Below are 26,510 nucleotides of genomic sequence, written 5' to 3' on the forward strand. Positions count from 1 at the left end.
TATTGATGTTTATTGTTATCTCAAAAGCATTTGATACTGCCGATCACAAAGTTTTACTTTCAAACTTAAAGCATTAAGTTAGAGCGGGCTACTTAGCATAGGAGCATGTTAGGCAATTAAAATATCTTATAAGCAATGTATCACATGACAAAATATCTAATGGATGAAAGTCAGTGAATTAGAATGCTAACACAATGCACAACAAAACAATGCTGGAAAACACTTGAGTAAGGTACACGGTTACTTTTTCTATTTTGAACCGAAAAAGTAAAAAAAATGTTTTTGCTATTTTTCTCTTGTATGCTGATAAATTCTTTTATCTGTCTTTACTTAAGTGTTGTGCTGCTTAACCTTTATTTAACCAATTTATTGGACTTACAACTAAATTATACCCATCCTTTTCAAGTCTTACTGTTCTCTTTACAACCTAGCTAACGTGTCACCTTGTCTAGAAGGGGTAAGACGAGCAGCTTTGAAAAACTTAATTAAACTTAACTATTGAACACAATAAAACAACTTTGATGAAAAATAATTTAGCGGTACATTATTTATATATATTTTTAAAATTAGCAATTTTTAAACCGGGCTTATAAGTTCAAGATAGTTAAAAAAAGTAATATTTTTATATTATATAACACTTTCTTACTGTTTAATTTTTTTAATTCTCTTGCTTACGAAGTTAAAGTATATAGAATAAAAAGTTTATAAATTATACACACGTTAGTAAAAGTTTTATTGATGATTCACCCAAGTTTCATAGCATGCATATTCATATATTTGTTAATTGTTTAACTTACCTCACACTATGGCTCAACTTACCCCGCTGGGAAAGGTTAAGCAGCTCAGAAAACTTAAGGCAATATCTTCTCAAAAAAGCCTAAAACCGTACTTTTTTTTTAACAAATTTTTAGCAGGTTAAGTTATCTTTCAAATAATGAAAAAATTATGTAAATCAGATGCACTATTATAAGATCTGTTAAATTTAGTAAAAATTGCTCAACTAGCCCTGCTCTATCCTACGGCATTAAATAAGTTTTATATAAGTGGGTTAAAAAATATAGTTTCAACTAAGCGCAATATGCTGTGCTGGAGGAGTTGAGAGTTTATATTGTGTGCGTAGCCCCGTATTAGCCTTAGGACCTTATTTTTTTTTGATGTGTATGTGGAGCTAACAACTAAAACGTGAATTGACACACACAAATAAATGGTCTATAATTTTTTTTCTCTATTCTAATATATATTATTGAAAAATTTGGTTAAATCTTCTTTTAGTATTTTGGATGACTAAAAGTGATTTTAAAAATAAAACCCGTTTTTTCTTTAAGCAGGATAACGCCATAAAATAATTTATCTTAACAATTAATCACAGACAAACGGACAATCTTTTGATACTAGACAAACACATTTTGAATTAATGAAACACTTTCGTATTGAGTTGTTACTGCAAGTTTTCTTGGTTATGAGTTGCAGATTGTTTATCTTGCAGCTAAATTATGATTTGAAAAATGTTTTAAAATGCGACAATATATCGTGTTTTCAATTCAAGACATGTTTTTTCCGTTTTGCTTCATGCATTTTGTGTTTTGTCCATTTTTGAACTAAAAATATAAAAGCTTACAGGCCTAATGTATTTTAGAGAGCATTTAAATTTTATTTAGCAGATCCAGATTTATTCTCTTATTTTTTAACTTTAAAACATTTAATTCTTTAACATTTTTTTAAATTTTTTTAAATTTTATTTATATTATCCAGATTAATTTTAATGCAGCATATTGCGTGATCATATCACATCTTGAATAATAGTTTCTCATTTATTAATAATATGAATAAAGCTGCTTATAGAATACTGACAATTATGTATGCTGACTATACAAACCTATTCTATAACCACTCCGATGTAAATTACTGTTAAATAGTATAATTGTAATAATAAAGATAGTATATTACTAATAATAAAGATAATATAATAATAATAATAATAATAATAATACAATAATAAAGATAAAAGTAATAAAAAGAAGTAAAGGCTGAACTCAAAAATTTTAACCAAAGATTTAAAACGAATAAACAATAATTAAAGTGAAAAAACGAGCTTTACTCTCTTTCATAAAATAAGGCAATCAAGTAGCCTCCCGTTAAAGTTGCCAAAACTGTAAATCAATAAAAATGAATGAAAGCGTGAAAATTATTTATAGTGACATTTATTGGAAAAGAATCTGAATCAAAAACCATGTTTGTCTCATTGAAACGAAAATGTGCTCTGTTATTTGTGTATGCAACAAATAAAGAGCCTTTCTTGACTATAAATCGCGAAAAATGCTTTACTTTCGGATAGATATATCTAAACTTAATATAATTTGTAACCAGGGTTGGGATATTTGTAATTGCTAAAATTGGGCTAATTTGTATTCATATCGTATTTAATAGAAAGCTCTCTTAAAAATTTTTTTTGTTTTTAATTTGATTGAAAGGTATTTGCAGATCCATAAATCAGTATTTTTTATTGGAAATACCAAGAGGTTTGTTGAATTTTGTTTTGTTTAGAACACTAAAATTAATCAGGGTGGCTAGCAACCTGAAAAGCTTTGAAAGTTGGGGAAAATTGGGGAAATTCTAAATTGTGTTAAAAAGTCAGGCAATTTATAAAATATTGCAAGAGGCATGGATTAATCAGATAATTTTGATGGGTTCAGTAACAAATTAAAAACACTTTTTACGTATTGCAAACCGAAACTTAGATTACTTTTTTACTTCATTTTTTATTGAATTTTTTTGTTTAAAAATGTTTATTAATTTAAAGTAAATAGATCTTAAGAAAATATCTATTAAATGGGTAAAGTTGTGAGTTTTATTTGTTGCCTTTTCGTTGCTACATTTTTTAAAACTACATTGTTAAGTCTGAAAAATTTCGTTTTAGTCATATAAAAATAAGGGTAAATGAAAATGAAAATTGTGATAAATTAAAATTCGTTTTTAAGGAATATTTTTAGAAGATTTGTTTTCATTTTTCTATTTAGTGAACCATTTTATCAGTCTCGTCTTAAAAAAATCTTTACATTTTTTCTTAATCTAAACTACTAATATTTGTATTTGCATTTGTAATTGGAAAATGCCGATTGCATATACTTGTGTTTGAGTTTGTAAAAGCAAATCTAGAATTAACGTATTAGTATTTGTATTTGTATTTTATCAAACGCATATGACCTCAACCCATATTATAACGGAGATTTTTTTTCTCCTTATGTTTTATAAGTAATATTTTTTGTAGAATATAACTTTTTTTAAACTTGTTAAAGTCATGCGGGCTTTAATGTTATGGGGGATCTATGAAAAGATTGTAATGACACCAGTTATCTGTATCCTATTTGAATTGACTATTTTTACATTTGTTTTGATAGAAACATTTTTTGGTAAAGTAAGTACTGTGTTTAGATCCTCAGAACAATATAAAACAATATAAAAAAGGTCAATAGTTAAATTTTGTTAATTTAGGGTGTGGGTGGGCGTGTGAATATTCGTTGTTCCTATAGGAAGGTTGTATTTGGCGTTGCTATAATCTTTAAATTATCAGATAAACTTGGTTTTAATCATTATCATTAGAATTCATATAAATAAAACAAAACATTTTTGTTTTTAGGTTTCATGCAAAAACTTTAAAATGTTTTAAAAAATTGGAATCTATATATAAAGTAATTATAATAAAAATAAGAATTTTATGGTAGCAAACGTTTACTTTCCAGTAACAACACAAACAGGTTCAATGGATATGTTTAATTTTAAACTTCCTTTACAAAATCAAACCAAATTTAATCTTTACAGAAAGAATAATTAAAACTTTGCAAACCTATTTTTAAATTGCTAAATAACTCAATGATTGCTATTGCATGACTTTGCTTATAAAGACTATGGATGTTTATATCATCCTATGGGTAGAACTACTTTGAAATAAAATAATTAAAGTGGCAATCTGGTGAGGCAGCTTTTCAACTTAAAAAAATACAAGGTGAATTAACTAATAGCTACTATGGAAGTAATCAATTTCTTGAGATATATTAATAACTAGATAAATCATTCTTAATAATAAATTTCTAGGACATGTAATTTACTATGATTCTTAATGAGTTAAAACATTTCATTTTGAGAATAAATTTGGTCTTGATTCACTTATCTTTTATTTTATATACAGTCAATATCTCCATTGGTATATTGGTATTGTTTAATTTTAGATTTTTAGTTTTAATCTTAAGGTATTACTAAGTTCATCGTTTAGAAATATTCTTTTACTAAATCAGCAAAAATTTTTCATGTTTTAAAAAGTTCAAAATTTTGTTTTTTTGTTGTTTCTTATAATACAGTTATATCGTTATTTCATGCCAGATTAAAAAGTGATATATCAGAATCATAAATCGCTTGAAACAAAAAATTTAGTTTTGCCAAAAATTTGATATTAAACGAATTAAATATGGTTCATATGAAAAGAAAAGACACAAACACTTATTGAAAACTTTTAATTTTACATAAATGTCGTCACATTAAAAATTTTTACAAAAAAACTATTCCAAAAAAAGATCATTTGGATTGCACCATTTTGTATATAATATTCTAAGGTTATTATAATATCACACAAAAAACTTGTAAAAAGTATTTAAATGATAGTAACAGCATTAAGAAATAATATAACAGCGTAAATGACGTTATTTTGTGTTAATACGATGCTATAATGCTGTTACTTTCTTCATTTATACCGTTATATTGATTTAAATAAGAGAAAAAATTATAGCAGAACTTTGTTATTAAAAAATAAAAAGCTGCAAAGGACTGTTATATCATAATCCAACGGCGTTTTACTTTAAAATCAAGTTAACATCATTATACACCATCATCTTTATTTTTTGATTGTATAAAATGGATCCACACATAGGTGACGCTTAATTTTGTTTAAGCACTGATATTGATAAATGGCAAACAACGATTGATTTGTAATTCCATTGTTACTCACACTATTATTTTGTTTAATTCTTTAATCTACTCTATTTACTAACATTAAGTCGAAGCCTATATAATACTATAGTTTATATCTATATAAAGTAAAAGTCGATATAGTTGTAGTATTTAGGTCTAATAACTTAGGATATATAATTCTTTGATATTATTTATTAATTATAATTTATTATTTCCATGGTAAGGCATTCAAATAGTTTAAAAATCTTTAATATTATAGTTTTTGTGCTAAAAACATCAAAGCAACAAGAATAGAATCTCGGAGAACACAGCGTTAATTTTTAGTAACATTTTTAAGGCTTCTGTTTATCTAAACATTATTCTACTATTATGAGATAAGAAATTATAAACTACTTACAAGCTTACAGGTTTTTAATTTTAAAAAATAAATTACCTTTAGCAGTTGTAGCAGCAGCAAGTGTTATAAATTATTTAGTTATCAAGGAATTTATACGGGTTTATTGTACTTAGGCATATTGTTAAGAGTGAACAAAAGAAGACTGGAAATAATACTTTTTGGCAGACAATAATGCATAACCAATTATGAAAAAAAGAGTTCAATATAGTTAATATGTCTCTAAATTTAATTAGAATTAAATTCTATTTTTGAAAAAGATTAGAAAAACGAGATTATATTAGGCGAATGACTTAACTTTTTAATCTTTTAGAGACAGTATGTGTATAAACTTGTTAAGTCCAATATGATCTAAAACACGTAAAAAATTCTTTTAACTTTACAATTTTCGTATTAGTATTATATACTAATGAATATATTATTATAATATTATTATTTTTAAACTAGTATAATAAGTATATTACTTACTAATAAGTAAACTAATAAGTATATTATCTTCGTTTTGCATTCTTACAAAAACATCGTTTGTATTTGTTATGTTTTAATCATTTTAAAGTGCAATTTGAAATATGTAATATAAATTATTACCTTTACAAATAATAAGAATAATTTTTCAAACAAAGTTACACTTTCCAAATTAAAAATTAATAAATTCTGTAGAGTATAATTGATAGTATATCATAAATAAAAGAAAATTACGGAAAATGCAAGATAAATAAAAAATACAACAGTTGATTATAGTTAAATAAGCCATCAGTCTTAGGGATGTCAATAAGACGTCTAAATATGGAAGTCCTTATAACGTTCTAATGTGAACGTTACTTGGACGTCCGAATAAAGACGTCTTTACCGAACGTCTTTAGGACGTCCCAATTTAGTCTTGGACGTCGCGACCTAGTTATGACGTCCGTAAGACGTCTGATTGACATCTGTACCCGCTCAAAGTATAATAGTAATAAGTATCAAAGTAATAGCTCAAAGTTTTGTGCTGCTTAGGTAATTTTAAACAAAAATATTTTTTACCACTTCAAAGTTTGTTTTATGAATGCAGACTATAAGAGGGTACAATTCAACCAAAAAAGAATATTTTTTAATTTTCAAATTGCTTTTTATATCCCGACCACCTTCTTTTAAACAATCTCCTTTTTATTTGTTATGTTTTAATCATTTTAAATACAATATTTATTCTAAATAGATTTTTTTGTGTGTGTGTTTCATTGTTGTGTGTAATTTCGTACTTCGGTTTTAATGGAAATCTTGAAATATAATAAAAAATTATTAAATAGAAAAAGGCGATTGCGTTACATAGGATAGAAATTTTGATACGATCTTTATATTGGATTAATTCGATGTCTAAGTTTGATTACGTTTCGTTATTTGAGGCAAAAAAGTTTTTAATTTATTTAAGCAATTTTCCGTTCTCCGATTTGATATATCTTTAGTTTTTAATTTCAACTTAATCATGTTTTCTAATTCTGACCAAAAAAGGTTTTTTTTCCAAAAACTTTAAATTTATAAACTCTAATCGATATAAAAAATAGACTGAAAATGAAATAAAATTGCTAATATAATTGTGAATTTGACACTCATTGCTAGCATATAACAACTGAAAAAAGTTTAGTAAATTCTTTTTCCATACTTTTGTGATTGTGATTTTGTATATGATTTGTTGTGCTTTACATTCAAAGCAAATCTATTTTCTATAAAATAAAGAATAATTTAAAAGTAATTTTTGAAATTTCTTACTATTCAATACAAAAGAATGAAAAGATAGTTTCTATGCTTCCTCACAAGCTACGCCAATTTTAAATACTTAAACAAATATAACATGAAATATCAATATTGGTATTACAAGTATACAATTAAATCAGAGCTGAAATACAAAATGCGTTTTTTTTTTGTTTGTTTATTTTTTAGTGCTGTGCGCCTGCATTAAAATAGTTTAGACACCCAACAACAAAACTTTTGATGATTTAAATTTATATTATATATTTTTATTTTCGTTTGGGGACAATGCAGCATTTTTTTGAGATTATTAAATTTCAGGCTTGGAACAAACTTCAAACATTTATCCATATGACAAATAAGGATGCTTTACAAGAAATTGCTATGATTAAGTCTGGGAAGCATAAGCCCTAAAATTTAGGCCATAACTGGCTCAAACGTAAGAGCAACAAAGTTGATAAAGTATTTTTTGCTTTTCTCAACTAAAAATACATTCATCGACAAGTTTTAAGTATTATAATATAGTCTATCAGTTTTCAAAAATTATAATCATATAAAGCTTAAATCCCCCGTTTAAACGTGCAAATAAGCAAATGATCTCTTAATCCTTTTTTTTAAATAAGTTGAGGGTTTCGTAATTAATGGACGATCCTTTATATTATTTAATTTTCTTTGTTTGCTGCTATTTTGCTATTTTTAAAATATTACAAGCTTCATGAAATAAATTATAAAAAGAAAATAAGATTATATTTATAAACACTTTGATATAAACTTGGGTTCTTTTGATATAATACTGTTAAAATCTGTCAGGGACCCAAAGAAGGAAGTTATGTTTACCGTCACAAGCTTTTCATAGAGCCCCTATAGTCACTCATTCAAAATTAATTTGGTTTTCTGCAACAAAAACCAATAATACTCCTACCCTATATTGTTTATAAGATAAAAATAAATACAAAAAGTTATTCAATAATACAAATCACATTTGTTGGGTGTAAAAAACGGATACAAACAGAATAGAAAAAAAACAAAAAACACTTAACCAAAAAAAGTAAAAATAAATTTTAAATAATTTAAGAATAAATATGTTAAGTCATTTTTAAAAATTTATTAATTAAAAAATATCTTTGCCAAGAATTAGGAAGATGCAATTTCGTTTGCTTTCTAAACCATTAAATGCTTTTTAAATCTTTGATACTTTTATTTAAGGAATAGTTATACGAACCACGTTTCGTAATTAGATTACCTGATTGCTAAAATATTGTTTTCCTTAAATGATAGTTACTGGTATTTCAACTCAGATTATAATTTTCAGAAAAAGAAACCATAAAAATATTTGAAAAAAATTATGGTAAGAGGTTCTTACATTCTTACATAAATAATAAAGTCTGTAATCTTTTTAATATCTGGAACCATTTATTTCTTTACTGAAGTCAGATTTACTAAACTATTTTTAAGTTAATTTTTTTGCATCCATGGTTTTGTCGGCTCAATTTTTGAAGTAGATTTGTTATTTGTATACGAGCCCATCAAGTATTAGAGGGCAAAAAGCTGTCTATGTGCCAGACTAAAGTAAATTATTTATATTGCTATGTATTTTTTTTTTTTTTAATTCTCTTAGAATTGGCGACATTTGTTTTTAATTGAATTTATGAGAGCAATATTTAGTTCTAATTGAATTTATTTGACTAAATATTATTGTCTACAGATGATCTTTATAATTAAAGTTAACAATAACCTTTAATACTATAAAATCGTATAAATTCTCTGTCAGCAAGTTAATATTTTTAACTCTTGGTGTTGCTTCAATCGTAAAGGGTACTTTTTTTGTTGTTATTATTATTTATTCATATATACATTATTATACACTATATATATATATATATTTATATATATATATATATATATATATATATATATATATATATATATATATATATATATATATATGTATAATAACTTTAAATAAATTTTGCCATTCATATATACATATATATATATATATATATATATATATATATATATATATATATATATATATATATATATATATATATATATATATATATATATATATATATACATATATATAATAATATGAGACACGATGTGAGTTTTTACGCTAAAATATCAAAACTTACTAAACAAAGTTGTTCAGGAGATGTTCATAATGAGGTAACGCAATAGTTTTACGGTGGTCATTAGGTCTAAAAATGACTTATGAAAATAAAATTTCCGCATGGTCTTTTTGGGGCAAAATTAAAAAAAGATTATTACTACAGTCAATCCTTTATAAAAATGACTCTTACTTAGAAAGAATAAGTATAAAAAAAAGAAGTTTATATCGAAAATATGATATTTTTCAAAATGTTGGATTTACTTAAGTGCAGTTTATTAAAAAATTTGTAAACAGGTCTATGTTTGAAATTTATTGTGTTATTTGATAGCAAATAATTGTAGTAATTGCAATATTTTATTTTTACCAACAAGAAACGATTTTATACATTAACTGAGATTTTAATTTGTTAAACATCAATGTTGGTGATTAATGTAAAAATTAAACATATAATAAATGTTTTATAAGATTTCAAAATTACAAAAATATCTTTTTTTACAACGTCCTAATAGTATTTGCTCCTTATAATTAAAATTTCTAATTATTTTACAAACATTTTTCGATATTTTAGAGACATCAAACTAATTAAAGATTTAAATCCTAATCTAATTTCAACAATGAAGCAATTCTTAGTATTAATGTTAATGTTTGTCTCTGCTTATGCAAACTTAAATAAAATGTTAAAAGGTAATATTATTATTATTATTATTATAATTGTTGTTATTGTTGTTATTATTATTATTATGTATATAAGTATATATATATATATATATATATATATACATATGTATATATATATATATATATATATATATATATATATATATATATATATATATATATATATATATATATATATAATTATTTTATTTATGCACATTTTATTTATGTTTTTAATTTAATTTTACAATTTAACACAGATGCTAGTTCGAGTTCAGATTCAAGATGGAAGTTGTTAAAAAAAGAAGCTTGTTATCAAGCTAAAGGTGATCTTCCTGCTAATATTGAAATAAATCAAAACGGTATTTTGATTGCTGTGAAGCTTGTGTATATAAATGGTATTGTTAAATGCCATGACTCTTTTTCTGGAAGCTATTTTGGTTGTTTTACGGATCAAACACTATTTAACCTTGCAATTTCTGATAAAAATAGAGTGGTTCTCTTCCCCCCACCTAATCAGGCAATTACCTACGATGGATATAAAAACTACAAGTACCCCGGTTACGTACCAAATGATAAAGAAGTTGTTTTCACTAATTATGATTACCCAACATATTTCAAAACAGGAGACCGAATCTTAGTTTGGAATTATGAAGATCTTAATAATTCTAATGAAGGTGATAACTCTGGACAAGTTTGTATGGATGTTTATGCTGCTTTTGTTTAATGCTTTTTTTTTCATTTTATGAAACTTTCAACAAACGATAAAGTTTTTCATTTTTAGACTTCTTTGGGTGTTTTTTTTTTAATTGTTTTTTATTGTTTTACCTGTTTTCAATCGATTTTATTAAAATTGTTTAAAAAATATTTTTTTTTTGTTAATCGTTGACTTTTTTTATAAAAGAACAATATATACATATATAAACGTATTTTTATTACCCCTAAAATCTTCAGGTCGAAATCGACTGATATCCGTAGTTTTTACCATGTAAAATGTTATGAAGTTGCGATTTTAAAAATTTTAATTCTTGTTATAAAAAATAATTAAAAATAAATCAGTGTTATTTAAAAGCTGAATTTGCTGCAAACATTTTGTACATATACGCCCTTTTAATAAACAATGAGTTTAGACATATTCCAAAAAACATTTTTAACCTAAAAATTTTCTTAAATATTTCTTAAAATCCAAATATTATATGTTCCAAATGTATATAGATCATTGCAGCAAATGATTTAAAAAATGCTCTAAAATAGCAGGTTTTGTTAAAAGGTTTTAAGTTTTCCTTACCAACGGCTGTAGCAATGGGTTGTTTATATTAAAAAATAGGTGTTTTAGAGTGTTGTGTCATATACTCTTGATAAAGATTTAGTTTTTGACAATGGTACCATTATTTATTTCATGTTTATTTTACTGAATAAGCCATGATTTTAAAGAATAATTATTATATTTACATGTATTAATTATAAAAAAAGTATAAGCCTTATGCTTTACTTTATGGACAAGAAGAAGATCGTATGACTTAAAATAAGGCTTTGAGGTTTCAAAAAACGCAAACCATTTATTATATTAGTATAATGAGAACATGTAAGGTAGCGCTGCTCCATCGACTGATTTAAATCCTTTGTTTATCTTAATTTATTTGCCTTGAGCTTTTTTTATTATGCAAAAGAATAAACATAATTTAAACTTAAGAAGAAAAGCAGGTGGTAACAGGATATTTAAATATATATATTTTAACGGAAATCAAATTTTCTCAGCATTAGCATTCTGCATTACAAATGGTTTGAGTTCTCAATCAGAAATAACCAGTTTAACTCGATTAAAAATCTTGACATCAACATTTTCAAAAAAGTTGTCAAATAGCAGTAATAATAGTAATTGTAAAAATTATTAATTCAAATGATTTGTCTTTTTACTTTGTTTGGCTGTATTTTAAAACATTACTTGTACAAAATCTTTGTGCAATTGAAAGCAGTCTTTTATTCAAACAAAGCGATTGAAAAGCAAGGTCCTGAAATAAGTATTTCATCAACAATATTTTTATTTAATGATCGTACTTCTGGTATATTGGACATATTTGAATATTTAAATGTTACATCAGGTACGTTTGGTACTTAATGCTGTACCAAAACAGATCAAGAAAGAATAAAGATGATCGAAACGAAGTCGATTGACTCCATAAAATAAAAACCAAAGCTGCTTTGTGATTAACAAAAAGTTTTTATCGATTTAGTAAATAATAGTAAAGGTGCATCTCAAGAAGCAGCAGCGTTTTAGATTTTAGTTTTTTGTTATTGTTTTAATTAAGTTTATGTTAACGTAGTTATTGTATTTTGTAACGCAGTTATTGTGTATTCTATTTTAAAATTTATGCTTTTTATTATTGATTAAATAATTCTATTTTATTTAAATGTTTTTCAAAGATTAGAGTTTTCAAATTGTCTTTTTTATCGGTACTTTCAATAATGCTCAAGACGTATTGTTTTCGCAATACTTTTTTGACCTTTATATATATATATAGATTTTATTTTTTTTCATTAAAAATTTGTCGTTTTCATTAAAAAAAAACTATTGTATTCTTAATATATTGAAAACAATGAGTTTCTTGCACGCTGCGATAAATATCTTGTGATGGGTTTGTCTGATTGTGTTGAATTAAGTTCTTCATTATATATAAGTAGGGTCACCTAACCAAAATAATTCATGTAAGTTATTTTGTTCCAAAAAAAAAAGTTTTTAGACCTTTAACCAGGTTTTCTATAAAAGTATGAATAATTTTTTAAATTATTTGCTTTTGGCAGGGTGGTTGTTATCATCTGATATAAAAAAGCTATGAAAATTTCATGATCATACCATCATTGGTTCAAAGGCTTATCGCAGCACGTAGTCCATTTTTTTTTTTTTTAATTCTTTATCTTACATTCATTATTTATCTTTATACAATATATAAAATATATACAATATATAAAAAGAAAGAATAAAATACAAATAACTATTTTAATAAAAAAATAAAAAAAATAAAGAATGTGGAATCTCAAAGAAGACCATTAGGTTTTATCGCAGAGAGCCGCGAAAATATCACGAAATAACAAAATTTCTAAAAAAATAACAAAATACCAGAAAAATATCTAAAACAAAATCTCATAAGAATATAAAAAGAAAAATACTTGTTAGGGTGGTCTTCTACAGTTAAGACTAACTTTTGATTGCAAAAGATTACTGATTTAATTTTTTTTTAACAAATTTGGTCCTATAAACACTATTTACCAAAATCATCTTAAAAATTGGTTGATAAATGGCTAATGTCGGATCCTTTTTAATTATATAAAAATCAAAAAAAAATTTGACAAAAAGCTATAACAAGTTCAAAGTTAACATGTTTTAAAGATTTTTCGAGGCAAAATTTTAAACTTAGAAAACAATATATGAAATGAAAAAATAAAATCACAATAAAAAGTTTAAAAAAGACTTGCAAAAACCCTCCATGATTATATTTTGAGTTATTCTCTTCATTATCTTAGTCTAAATAACCCTTTTTAATAGTTGTTCATAGTTGTTTCCTTTTCTCTTTGGTACTCTTAGTAAACTTTTGAATAAACCGCTTTACAGTGTCTTTTTTCTTTTCATCGAGATTCATGGATGTAACATATCCTGCTACGTGAAATTTAACTAGCGCAGAGGGAATTCCATGTGGATCTTCATTAAACTCAATTCAACAGCAGAATTAACTCCAGACACAAGGATTGTTCTGCCAACAAAAATATTTTTTAAGCTGCGTCTCCGAATAAGCTGATTGTGTGCCTCGTCGTCATTTTGCATCTTTTGCATCACTTCTATGGCCTAACCATAAAACCAAGATTGGTTTTATGGTTAGACCATGGAAGTTTTGTATAGAATTGATTACAAATTTGGTCAACTTTCCTCAGCAATTGAGTGGTGTTTTTGTTTCCTTGTAAGCCTCAACAAACATGTGAAGTCTACATGCCAAATATATACCAGTTTTGTGATCCTAAAATTCAAATTTTTGTAAGGGTCACTATCTATTACATCTTTAAGAGAGGAGGTTTAATCATCTCTTAAATATTCATTATAAATCAAGTTATTCTTTTTAATTGAGCGATTGAATAACTTGACCAGCCTAGCAGATTCCATAGCAACTGAAGAAGTAACTTGGTTAATACGGCATTTAATGATTTGCAAACCATCATGAATATTCTGGAATTTACTTTTCAGTTTTCCAAGAGACACATTCATGGCAAAATTTTGAGAGTACTTCAACATCAACACATTTTTTATCAATGATTGTTGTTAACACTCCATTAAGGTATAAATATTTTGGGGTTTGCCAGATTCCATCAATGGTAACACATGTTAGGAAATCGAAATTAAACTAAAAGCTTTTGCAGCTTTTAGCATGCTTTCACCGGCTGCAATACGATATGCTTGCTTCATAGAACCTCGATTGTGACACTGATAGCAACTGTTTGTGATTCTTTTTTTGATTGAATGATTCTTGTTTTGATTGAATGATTCTTTTTTTGCTTGAATGTGTAATCACGTTCAAGCAAAAAAAAATTGTTCCATAGTTTCAAATCCCAAACCAATCTCTCGCGATGCAAAAAGACTTCTAATATTTACTTCAAACGGTTTATTTCTTTTTAAGCTTTCCACTTTACTAGCACCTTTTTAGGGTTTTAAGGTAAAAACATTCTTTTTATTTAAACAATATATTTCCAGTGTATTTCCAAACAATGAGAAAAACTCATCTGAGATTTTTAATTGTTAGCAAATTAAATGCTTTGTTGTAAATTAAACATTTCCAAAATCTTTCAATAACAGTTTTGAAAATCTTAAAGTTTATTAAAACAAACTATTTGATTTCTCAAAATTTGCCTTCTTCTCTATACCGGATTCTGCCGATTCACTTTCTGAGTCAACAGTATTTGGTACATTATTTTCAACAACAGCATTTTCTTAGTTTTGTTTGTCATGATTTATGTTTATAAAAGATTTCTTAGGATTGTGCTGATTTATTCTTCTTCTCATCCTGCTATAAACCTTCTTATTCCCAAAAGTCATATTTTTAATCTAACTTCAAACAGATTTTCAATATAAGCAAATACCCAAACAGAAATTATAGTCAAACACAGTACACTTTCAAATTTTTGAACTATTACAGCCTTTTTTCAAGTTATGACTTAAAGCTGCGTGTAACCAAAACGAGATTTATATTTACATCGTTCTTGAACGTTCAAATAAAAAACAACGAACTTTTACTTTACGTTTGCTGCAAACGTAACTTTGATAGCTCTTGAACGTCCACCCCAGCTAGCAATAAACGCTCAAGAAATGTTACCATAACGTTCTTTTAGGTTTGCATAAAGTGCGCTGCAACCGTTTTTTGAACAAATTTTTACGAAGTTCAATTTACAGTTTTTGAATGCTCAAATAACAAACAGTGAATTTTGACTTAACATACGCTGCAAACGTTACTTTGATAGCTCTTGAAAGTCCACCCTAAATGTTTTATTACGAACGCGGACGTTTGCTCAACATTTTTTTTCTTTTTCATGTATAGATTAAAACATACCTTCTGTTTAAACCTACCTTTGTTAGTATTTGTAATGTAATACTTTTTTGATCTCACATAACCTTTTTTAACTTAATACAAATTCACCATGTTTTACAGCTAAATTATAAGTTTTGTTTATGAATTAGCTATACACAAAGAATGACATAAGTTCACAATACTGTGTTTTATTAAAAACTTCTGCAATCCTTGACAATCTTTTTAAAAGCCTCTAGTTAAATTTTAAAATCATATATTTACAACAGTTAATAAAAGTACTCAAAATGTTAACCGCATCACCGATTACCATAAAAAGGTATACGATACATAATTGTTTTCAAAGATAATTAGGCATTTCATATATCACATTTTTTAAAACGTTCATATTAAACTTTTTAATATTATGAGTTATATCTTGAAAATAAGGTATACAAGAACAGATAATTCTTATTAAGGGGTGTCCATAAGGTTGTCCATAAAAATAAGTGTAACTTCTTTATGTAAAGCAGTAGTGTATCTATATATAACATGACAATTAATTGTACTTCTCAGAGTCAACTAGTCGAATCGATTAGTTGACAATGATGAATCGTAGTAAGGTTTATAACATAAAATGTCTATAAATTTTAAATAATATGTAAACAAATTATATAAATATTAAAATACACATTTTATTTTGAACGTTGAAATATATTACTGCAACTATTTAACTTAAAATAAGTAATACAACCTATAATTGAGCCTATGATACTGCTCAAATTGTTGTCTTTAATTAGTCATTAGGATTTAAATTAAGTACAAATAACTATATATACATTTAATACATATATATATAGTGTATGTATATATATGTATATATATATATATATATATACATATATATATATATATATATATATATATATATATATATATATATATATATATATATATATATATATACATTTATATATATATAGATATATATATATATATATATATATATATATATATATATATATATATATATATATATATATATATATATATATATATATATATGCAAAAGTTCAAACTTTGCAGTTCAAAGTAGTTTGTTTTTCCACTATAAGCACTATTTTATCTTTAAAGGATTAGTTGGAATTGCATTTCTTGGTGCAATAATATTTTGTTAGTGAACTACTTGTTGATTCTGTTTCTGATATTGAAATAGTTAATTAACTAAGACTTTTGAGAGCTATAGGAGAGTGGAGATTCTGTAATGGCTGATAGAGATTATTCAAAATTTGATTTGCTTAAGCCTTATGGTATAAAACTTAAAATTTGAGCCTTTTTAAATGAAAGATATCAAAGAAGTTATAGAAAGTCAAACAAAAGCAGCTTTATGATTTCATGTGGAATGTGCCATATTTGCTTTAAACATCCTCTTATAAAACTATAAAAATACAGGAAATTTACTATTATTTATTGAGATAAAATACATATTTTATAAAAAAACTCCAATTTACCAACAACATCTAAAAAATAACATTTATCAAAATTATCGCTTACATTAATAATTCCATTATAAGCATAAAGTATAAACAAACATTGAGTCAGTCGAAATAAGCTGTTTGAACTTGTGTAAAATAGCCGAACAAGTGATTCCTCTTAAGACATAGCTCCCTGTAATTAAATATATATATATATATATATATATATATATATATATATATATATATATATATATATATATATATATATATATATATATATATATACATATTCTTCCGTTGAGTCTTATCTCTTGCAAAGTTCAACAGACCTACTTGAATCCACAGACTATTCTTTCATGTGCTTTCGATGAGCAGCACTTCACGCGATTGCCTTTCTATTTGATCTATATCGCTCTCCTTCATCTCAAGACTGCACTCTTTTTGATGTTATTTCTGATCATATTGACCAAGCCCTCTTTCTTTATCCATCAGCTAATATAGTTGTTGTCGGTGAATTTAATACTCACCACTCTGAATGGCTTGTCTCTAGTGTCAGTGATTCTGCAGGCATTAAAGCCCACAACTTTTGCTTTTCACAATCCCTAACTCAAATAGTCAACTTTTTAGCTTGCTGTCCAGACAACCCGAATCATTTACCTTCTCTACTCGACTTATGTCTAGTTTCTGATTCTAGTCAGAGCTCAGCTCTCCACCATCACCCTTAGTTGCTTTTGATCCCAGTTTGATATTTCTGAAACTAATTTCTCATTCTTCTTCATCACTTGAATCCCCCTATTATCGTATCTCTTTCAACTACAGTAAAGCTGACTGGGAATTTTTCCGTGATTTTCTTCGTGATGGCTCATGGGTAGAAATCTTTTTTCATTCTGTCGACAAATGTGCTTCTGACATAACTTCGTGGATTCAGGCTGGCACGGAATCTTTTGTTCCATCTCGACGATTCCAGATCAAGCCTCACTCTCCTCCATTGTTTTCCTCACACTGTGCTGCTGCGATTGCCAATCGAAACCGTTACTTTCACATTTATCATCAAAACAACTCTTCAGAAAACAGACGTTTGTTTATTACTGCTAGAAACTATTGTAAAAAGGTTTTGTCTAACGCCAAAGCTCGCTATTCTCAGGTCATAAAATCTCGTATCTTATCTCAAAAATGTGGCTCTTATGACTTCTGGAGAATCTTTTATAGTATTAATAATAAGGGCAAATCTTTAATACCGCCTCTCTTGTATGGTTCAGACTTTGTCACCTCACCTAAAGACAAAGCTGAACTGTTTGTTAAAAACTTTTCATCAATATCATCTCTTGATTCCACTAGTTGCGTTCTCCCTGATATTGCCAACAAACAGCTTGATATTCATATCACTCCAACTTCTGTATCTAAAGTGATTTCCTGCCTAGACTCTTCTAAAGCTTGTGGCCTGAACAGCATACCTGTTATTGTCTTGCAGAAGTGTTCTCCGGAGCAGTCGTCTACCCTCTCAAAACTATTCAACAAGTGCTTATCAGAGTCTTGTTTTCCAGCCAGCTAGAAAGCGGCATCTGAAATCCCTACCTTTAAAAATTCTGGAGAGCGATCTGTTTCGTGTAACTAATGTCCCATTAGTCTTCTTCCTATTATAAGCAAGGTTTTTGAATCTTTATTTAATAAACACCTAATTTCAAATCTTGAATCTAATAACTTACTTTCTGACCATCAATATAGATTTCGATCTTCTTGTTCTACAGCTGATTTGCTAACAGTAAAAACTGATTAGATAAAGGTGGAGAGGTTAAGGCTATCGTTCTTGACACCTCAAAAGCTTTTGATAAAGTTTAACATGCTGGTCTTCTCCATTAGCTTTCTTTTTATGGTGTATCTGGCAACATCTTTAAGAATATTGAATCCTTCCTTTCCAATCGTAGTATAAAAGCTGTCCTCGATGGACAGCACTCTTCTTCTTATTCTGTATTTTCAGGGTATTCCTCAAGGATCTATCCTTGGCCCTATACTCTTTTTAATTTACATTACCAATCTTCCAGATATTCTTACATCTAAGGTGGCATTGTTTGCTAATGATACTACTATTTATTCTTGCCGTGATAAAAAACCAACACTCTCTGAATGCTTAGAGGAGGCATTTGAGCTTGAAAAGGATCTTACTTCTGCTACAGCATGGGGCTCACAGTGGCTGGTGAACTTCAATACAAATAAAACTCAATTTTTTTCAGCCAATCCTAATCGCAACAATTTAGATCTTCCTATATTTATGAACGGTGATATACTCGATAAGTTATCTACTCTTCATCTTCTAGGATTAACTCTTACTTCCATTCTTTCTTGGAAACCATATATCAAATCAGTTGCAAAATTAGCATCTACTAAGGTTGCATCACTTTAAAGTGCTCGTCAATTTCTTACTTTGGATTCTATTCTCTATCTCTACAATTCTCAAATCCGGCCTTGTATGTAATACTGTTGCCATATCTGGGGCGGCTCTTCTAATGATGCCCTTTTCCAGGTGACCAAGTAGCTTTTCTAGTTCTTGGTATAGAAATGGTGGGAATAAAAAACCTGATTGAAAAAGTCTTTAAAAAGACTCTGCAACCCAAGTATTGAAAAAAAAAGAAAAAACATTTTTAGTCAACATTATCAATAGCAGATCATTAATAATGTTTACAGTAAAATGTCTTGGTAGTCTTGACTTTGTGACATCATTCATACAAATTCATACATTATCATAAATATCTTTAACATACAAAGACATTTTCAAGCCATCTTGTTGCACAAAATTTCAGAGGAAACTTATCACTCTCACAAATTATTTGATGAACAGCCCTATGAGCAGGAGTGTCATGAATAAGTTTAAAAAAGTCTCTAAATAATGCATTAATATTTCATTTATTCTTTTCATGACCTACTTGAAATGCACCATGTAAAACATATAAGCCACACAACCTTATCTCAAAAATATATGCTTCAAACTTTTTACCAAGCTCAACATTGGGAATATCTAAAACCTTTCGGATTACATTTGGTCCATCCATAGAAATTTTTAAAATTTTGACTTCGAAATTTTCACTTACAACAATTGTGAAACCTTTGTACAAACCATTTGCAGATAGTGAAATCAACCACGTGACTATCTTGTAGTTACGTGATTGATTTTACATTTTAACAACAAACGCAGAAAGTTATAAGCACTATATTTATATATAGACCAGTTGCAAATGTTTACATTTTTGCCTCAAACTTACGCATGCGCAGTAGTTGGTAGGGAAATGAAAATAAGCAAAACATTATTGAAATGAAAACAAAACATTATTGAAATGAAAACAAAACATTATTGAAATGAAAGCAAAACATTATTGAAATATGCCTGTATCTTGTTGTGCTTTTGGTTGCTAAAGTAGGAAAAAAAAAAGGAGATTGTTTAAGTTTTTACCAAATTCCATTTGGAACAACAACAAAAAAAGAAAAAGAAAGAAGGATTTTTTGGATCAGAGCTATTAAACGAGATAAATGGACTGAAACTTTAGAAGCTCGAGCTATCTAACCTGGTCAAATTATAAAAGCGCAAATACTAATAAATACCTGATTGGTGTTAGCCCAGCTGGTGCAGTAACACTTTTATCACATTGTTGGGATGGTAGAATTTCTGATAAAGAAGTTCCGATAAAATCAGGTTTTTTAGATTTTATAAGATATGGAGACAGTATCCTAGCTGATATAGGATTTCTTATTGAAGAGAGTTAGCATTAAAAGGTGCAACATTGTACTTCATTCACAAAAGGAAAAAAACAGTTATCTGCTAAGGAAGTTGAGGAGTCTAGAAAATTATCTCACTTAAGAATACACATCGAATGTGTTATTTGAAGATTAAAGAGTTTTAAAATACTTTCAAGTGTTATTCCTATAACACAAGTTGACTTATTGAATGGTATTATGAAATCAATTTGTGCAATAGTAAGTTTAAACAAAAGCATTGTTTCTTAACCAATTATCAAACAATTCTGAACAATTATAAACAATTTTTTATTTAAAATATAAAAATAGTATTTGAATACTTTTTTTTTAACAAAATTATATAAATATATATTATATAAGGGGAAAGTATATATTGAGACATAATATAATTTACAATCTATTACAAGATAAATCTTAAAGTTACATTATCTTATCTGTATTTAGGCAGGGAGAACTATATTTGAATGGTTCGCATAGATACGTAAAAGGTTCTGGGATACACCTTTCATCGGTTTCTTCTGCTGTATCAGTTTCACTAGAATACAAATATCATGTTCATCAATACTTGTTAGAACAGCAGCATCAAGTCCTATTTCTTTCAGTTCATCAGACTTGGATTTTGAAATACCAGCATACTGTTTATAAGAATAACGATTTTCATCAACATTCTTGGATACTTGATTACGTAGGGGCAATTGTTTTTTTTTTCCGGCACCTAAAATTTATGTTTGCTAATGCTGTACGACTAACATGCTTTTTAGATCGATTCCATTCACATTATAAACTTGTACAAGCAGTTTTATTGATTTCAAGTCTTATGCAGGCTTCAACTTTAAAAAGTAGAGCTGCAATATGACTGGAAGCTGATCCAACTAAAACATCTAAAACATAAGTTATTAAAAACTTAGGTTTTCATTATATTAATTACTATTTCTAATTAATCATAATAAATTATCTTAATTAATATAATTCTAATATCATATAATCATAATACAATCCTAAACAATCATAATAAAATTTTATGTTGTTAAAAAACCAAACTTTATGGGTATGTTAACTTTAATTGTTAAAGTTAACATACCCATTTTATGTTACTAAAAAATCAACCTTAATTGCTTAAGTAAACATACCCAGCAAAACAACTGCAGTTTCCATTTAAAATATATCCTTTGGATTTATGAACATAAATCCAAACATCATACATTGCAGTTTTTTTCCCTTGTCTTTGACTTGGTGAGACCTAAAATATCAACATTAATTTGGTTTAAAATTTATTGTAGTCATATCTTAGTTATATTTTAGATTTCACTATAATTGTTTTTTTAACTTTGTTTTTAAAGCACAAAACTCAGACTCCTTATTTAAATCAGCATAAAAAACATCTTGCACGTGTCTACAGACAAAATAGTTAAAGCCTTAAGGGATTTATTCGATTTCATACTTTCTCTGCTATATAAACTTTGTGATTCTACTAAATATGTGTATATATCACCATAACTGGCTTGAGGAAACAAACTAACATTGTTTTTCCAAAATTTCTTTTCGATACCATGAGGTTCGGGAAGCAAAACGTTATTTTCTAATAGCTTCTTCAATTAGCAAGAGAATAGAAGTAAGAAAACATGGTCTAGATGAAACTTTATTAAGTTGTTCGAATTAGAATTCTTGTTAATTTTATATTTTTGCCCACCAACTATTGCGCATGCGCTTAAATTGTAAACATTCGCAACTGGTCTATATTCAGTGCATTTAGATTTCTTAGAGATGTTTAGAAAATCAAAATTCGCTACGTGAAAAGGATGTTACGCGTAAAAAAAGACATTATGTCGTACTGATGACGATGAAGAGTTTATTTTTATTGGTGCTATCCCATCCGTGGTTGTTATTGTCAAACTGAATATGAATTAAAGAAAAAAAAAACATTAAATGAAGCAGTATTTTTATTCAAAAACTTTTTTATTTTAAATAATGTTTCATTAACTTTTATGAGGTGAGACGACAAACGTTTTTAAAGTGCTTAACTTGGGCAAAAGTGTCAGTCATGTATCAATAGTATTTTGTCGTCTATTTTTCATTTTTTCTCTTAAATTGTTATAGAAAAAGTCATCATGCCCTATTTTCCATTTCGCCTTGATTTTCTAAATCTATTCCAATATTAATAAAAAAAGCTATATATGCATAAAAACATATATACACATTTAATAGTCTTTGATATTTGTTTTGCATATATTTTTTCAAGTCAAAAAGGACTGCATGAGATATATGCTCACAATAAACAAATGTGGACTTACAGAAGACTTTATAAAAATATTTATAAATAAAATTAAATTTAGCAAGTTCTTTTTGCTTTCAAGTAATAAAGGCAACTTGAATGATGATTTTTTCAGAATCTAAAATCATCTTCAAACTTTTAGGTTTTGTCAAGATTATGTTGCAAGTTTGGTACTTTGTGGCAGGGCTCGTACAATATAGTAGTAGTAGGGTTGTTGGTATGTAGGGTTGGTAAGTAGGGTTGGTACTATGGAGTAGGGTTAGCACTATGTAGTACCGTTTGTACTATATACAGGGTTGATATGTAGCAAGGTTAATACAATGAAGCAGAGCGGGTATTTAAACAACTAACCAAGCGTATTTTGATAAGTTCTTTTTAAATAATTCAAAAATTGTTTATTCTGTTAAACACAATGGAACAATCAACATACCCATAAAAAATTTTTGCCAAACCAATCAAGACAAACAACACTGAGTTTTCTCAGTGGTGTTTGTCTTGATTGGTTTGGCAAAAAGTGTTAAGGTAACTTTTAGTTTCTTTTAGTTATATTTTGTTATAAACTATTGAAGTTTTTTTTCTATTGTTCATTATAACTCATTTAAATCCATTTTCTTGATTAAAAAGTTTTAAAACTTTTTATTAACTAACTGAAGTTGTAGTTGATTAAAAAGATTTATCTAATTTCTAAAAAAGAGATTGATAAACATAAGTCCGACTAGGACTGTTTTTTCTTTTGTTTATGGTTATAAGATTATTTAATTAAATTTCTTGTTATGAAGCATTATTTAGTAGAAAAAAAAACAAAAAACTTTAATTATTTTAAAATCTTTTAATTTGATGCTTTAAAAGAAAAAAATATGATGTTGCATAACAATTGCGTAAAATACAATTTTTTGTTCCACGAAGGTGAGATGCGCAACCTCTAAATTACGTTAGTACGTTTTTTCATGAATGTATAAACAGCTGGAATTCATAAAGCATTAAATATCAAAGTTATTTTAGTTTTTAACGGTATAAAACTCATAACTGAAAATTTAGAAAATTTAAAGAAACAAGTTTCAATAGGCAAAAATTCACTGAAATTTTTGTTATTAAAACATCAAAAAAAAAATTTATATAAATATATTCTTCTGAACCAATACATAGTTAGCAATCAAACTATAACTACTTAAAAGAATCTTTATCAAAGCGATTCTTTAATTTAAGTGGTGCAGTGGAAGCGAATTGGCCTAAAACCAGCCGAAACTCCAACTTTGTATAGCAATAAACATTTTTATCAAACTCTTAAATCAGTAATAAACATAAAAAATGTGTAATTTCACAGTTTATAAGTTATAGACCCCCCTATCTCCCTCCCTAACTTGAATTTTTTTGGTGCAATTATTTTTAATTTTTTGATTTTAGCAATCATTTTAAGAAGATTTTCAGAGTGAATAAAAATTCGTGTTATGTTAGTTTACACTATTTTTTATGCATTAAAGTGTGATCCCAGTGATTTTATATACTGGTAGGTGAATTTTTACAAGTAAAAGTTAAAATTAAAAAAAATAATATTTAATTAAAAAAAATATATTTGTCTCTTCTTAGTAGGTACTGTAATTAAGATAAAAGTTAGAACCAGCATTTGTCTTGGGGTTTATAAAAGTAATGGAAGAGATTACATGATCGCTCCATTTAAGTATACAATAGAGTTAGTTCCGCATTAAATTAGTTTTAGATATTTTGCATATGTAACAAAGCCTTAAATTTCTTATGGCCATATTTCGTGAACCATGAGTCTTGGCGTGGGTTCCTAGTAGTTCAGCTATGAGAAGTCTATTCTCCAGAACCTCGTAAAGAGGTTTATTTCAAACTGCATTCAATATGTTTGTGAGCCTTACAATGATGTCCAAGCTTACTCCTGTTACTCCAGAGAAAGATTCTGCAGCATTAAAAGCTCTTCATGCAGTACTTTCTGTATTACTATTTACAAATCTCTGCTGAGATTCAATTTAATTCATAATCAACCACTAAACTTAACTTTTACTTTCAACTTTTTATAGATTCCTTTTTTCCGAACTTTTTCTAAAAGTTTATTTTCTGGAGACAGGTAATAGTGTCTTTTAGTATCCTTGTTACAGCCCAATTGTAGAATGAATTCAAAACATCTTATCCAACAATGCAGTGAGAATAGTCTAAAAAAGCTAGAGCCTGCTCATTGCATACTTTATTTCTATATTTAGCTTGTTTATTTCACTAGGCTTTGAAGAACCAACATTGGCAGATGGTGTTGAGTTTGTATCTGTTACAACATTCTCTGCCTTGCCGTCCAACATGGTCATTTTAATTTTTATTCTATATTTGTTTTCTAATTAGAGAAAGAGATTTCAAGTTCAAAATCTTTAAGACTCTCTATATGCTACCTAATATCTAATTCTTCAGCTCTTGTTGACACTTAGGTTTATTTTATTAGTTCTGCAGGTGTAGAGGCATACAGTGCTGACCTCTAATTCCTGTTTTAACAGAAAAATTGCGGTTTGAAACAAAGATTATTATTTTTATCTCCAGTTACAAGAGCTGCGTCATCAAAGCTTTTGTTGTATAACTTTTGAGATAAGGCCCCCACTATTCCAGATTTCAGGTATGTTCATAATTCTTGATTAAAAGTGGTTCACCATTGACTAATCAGAACACTTAGCAGATGTTTCCGAAATATCCAAATTTTCTGGATAACATTTGGATTTTATAACTTTTTTTTCCTGGGAAGAACTTTAAAGCACTTGATATTTAGAATCACCGAGATCACAATTTACCTTAATGCAAGGGCCTCTTTAGCAATATCATTACGAGATGAGATATTGTATTTTTTTCAATACTTTTTCTGGCTAGAGTTGGATTTTGGACAGATTGTTTTAACACGTTCACTATGGCTATTTTTTAGGCATGGTGTAAACTCAAACATTTCTATTTTATTACTACAGTCAATTCGGGATGTGCAAAACAAAAATGTTTTACAATGAAAACTATTATGTTACTCAACTCAACTTCGTTTGTTTAATGAACTCTATGTTGTAAAAATATTGTTGTGAAAATAGAAGCAACTGTTTTACTCATTGATATCAAAGAGCCGGAACGGCTTTATAATATCACTGTGTAAAAGTTTTTTTTACTGTGTATACTGTATATTCTTTTTTTACATTTTATATATATACGTTTTATAAATATAATATATATTATTGTAAGTTTATACATATACCCAGGACAAAGTTTGCATAGATTTTCTATAAAAAAAAATCAATTGTATTTTCTATAGGCTTTTGAAACATATTGCCTATAGAAACTCAACTACAAAAAGTCTTTAGATAATTGTATCAAATTTCTATAAAAGGTCTATAGAACTTTCTATAAAAAAAATCAATAGTATTTTCTATAGGCTTTTGAAACATATTGTCTATAGAAATTTAACTACAAAAAGTCTATAGAACATTTTCTAGAACAGCAATAGAAAGTACATAAAAGTTTCTATTGAAACTTTTGTTGATTTTTTTTCAAAAGTTTCTATAAACCATATTTTTCAAAATTGTAAAGAAAGTATTTTTTAATAATTTCTCTACAGATGGTCTAGAGAATCGAT

General features: G+C 27.1%; 1 protein-coding gene across 1 annotated transcript in view; it reads right to left on the reverse strand.

Moving 5' to 3' along the window:
- Window positions 1-26,510, reverse strand: part of LOC136081370 (uncharacterized) — a 99,540-nt gene that overhangs the window by 24,414 nt on the left and 48,616 nt on the right. The window contains exons 12-17 of the mRNA XM_065798680.1: window positions 21,756-21,865; window positions 21,554-21,558; window positions 21,411-21,506; window positions 21,128-21,340; window positions 20,777-20,869; window positions 20,473-20,602 (exon numbers count right to left, since the gene is read on the reverse strand). Coding sequence (XP_065654752.1) covers window positions 20,473-20,602; window positions 20,777-20,869; window positions 21,128-21,340; window positions 21,411-21,506; window positions 21,554-21,558; window positions 21,756-21,865 — 647 coding nt within the window. The remainder of the gene's footprint in view (window positions 1-20,472; window positions 20,603-20,776; window positions 20,870-21,127; window positions 21,341-21,410; window positions 21,507-21,553; window positions 21,559-21,755; window positions 21,866-26,510) is intronic.

The sequence above is a fragment of the Hydra vulgaris genome, chromosome 06, assembly GCF_038396675.1.
Source record: "Hydra vulgaris chromosome 06, alternate assembly HydraT2T_AEP".
NCBI classification, from domain to species: Eukaryota; Metazoa; Cnidaria; class Hydrozoa; order Anthoathecata; family Hydridae; genus Hydra; species Hydra vulgaris.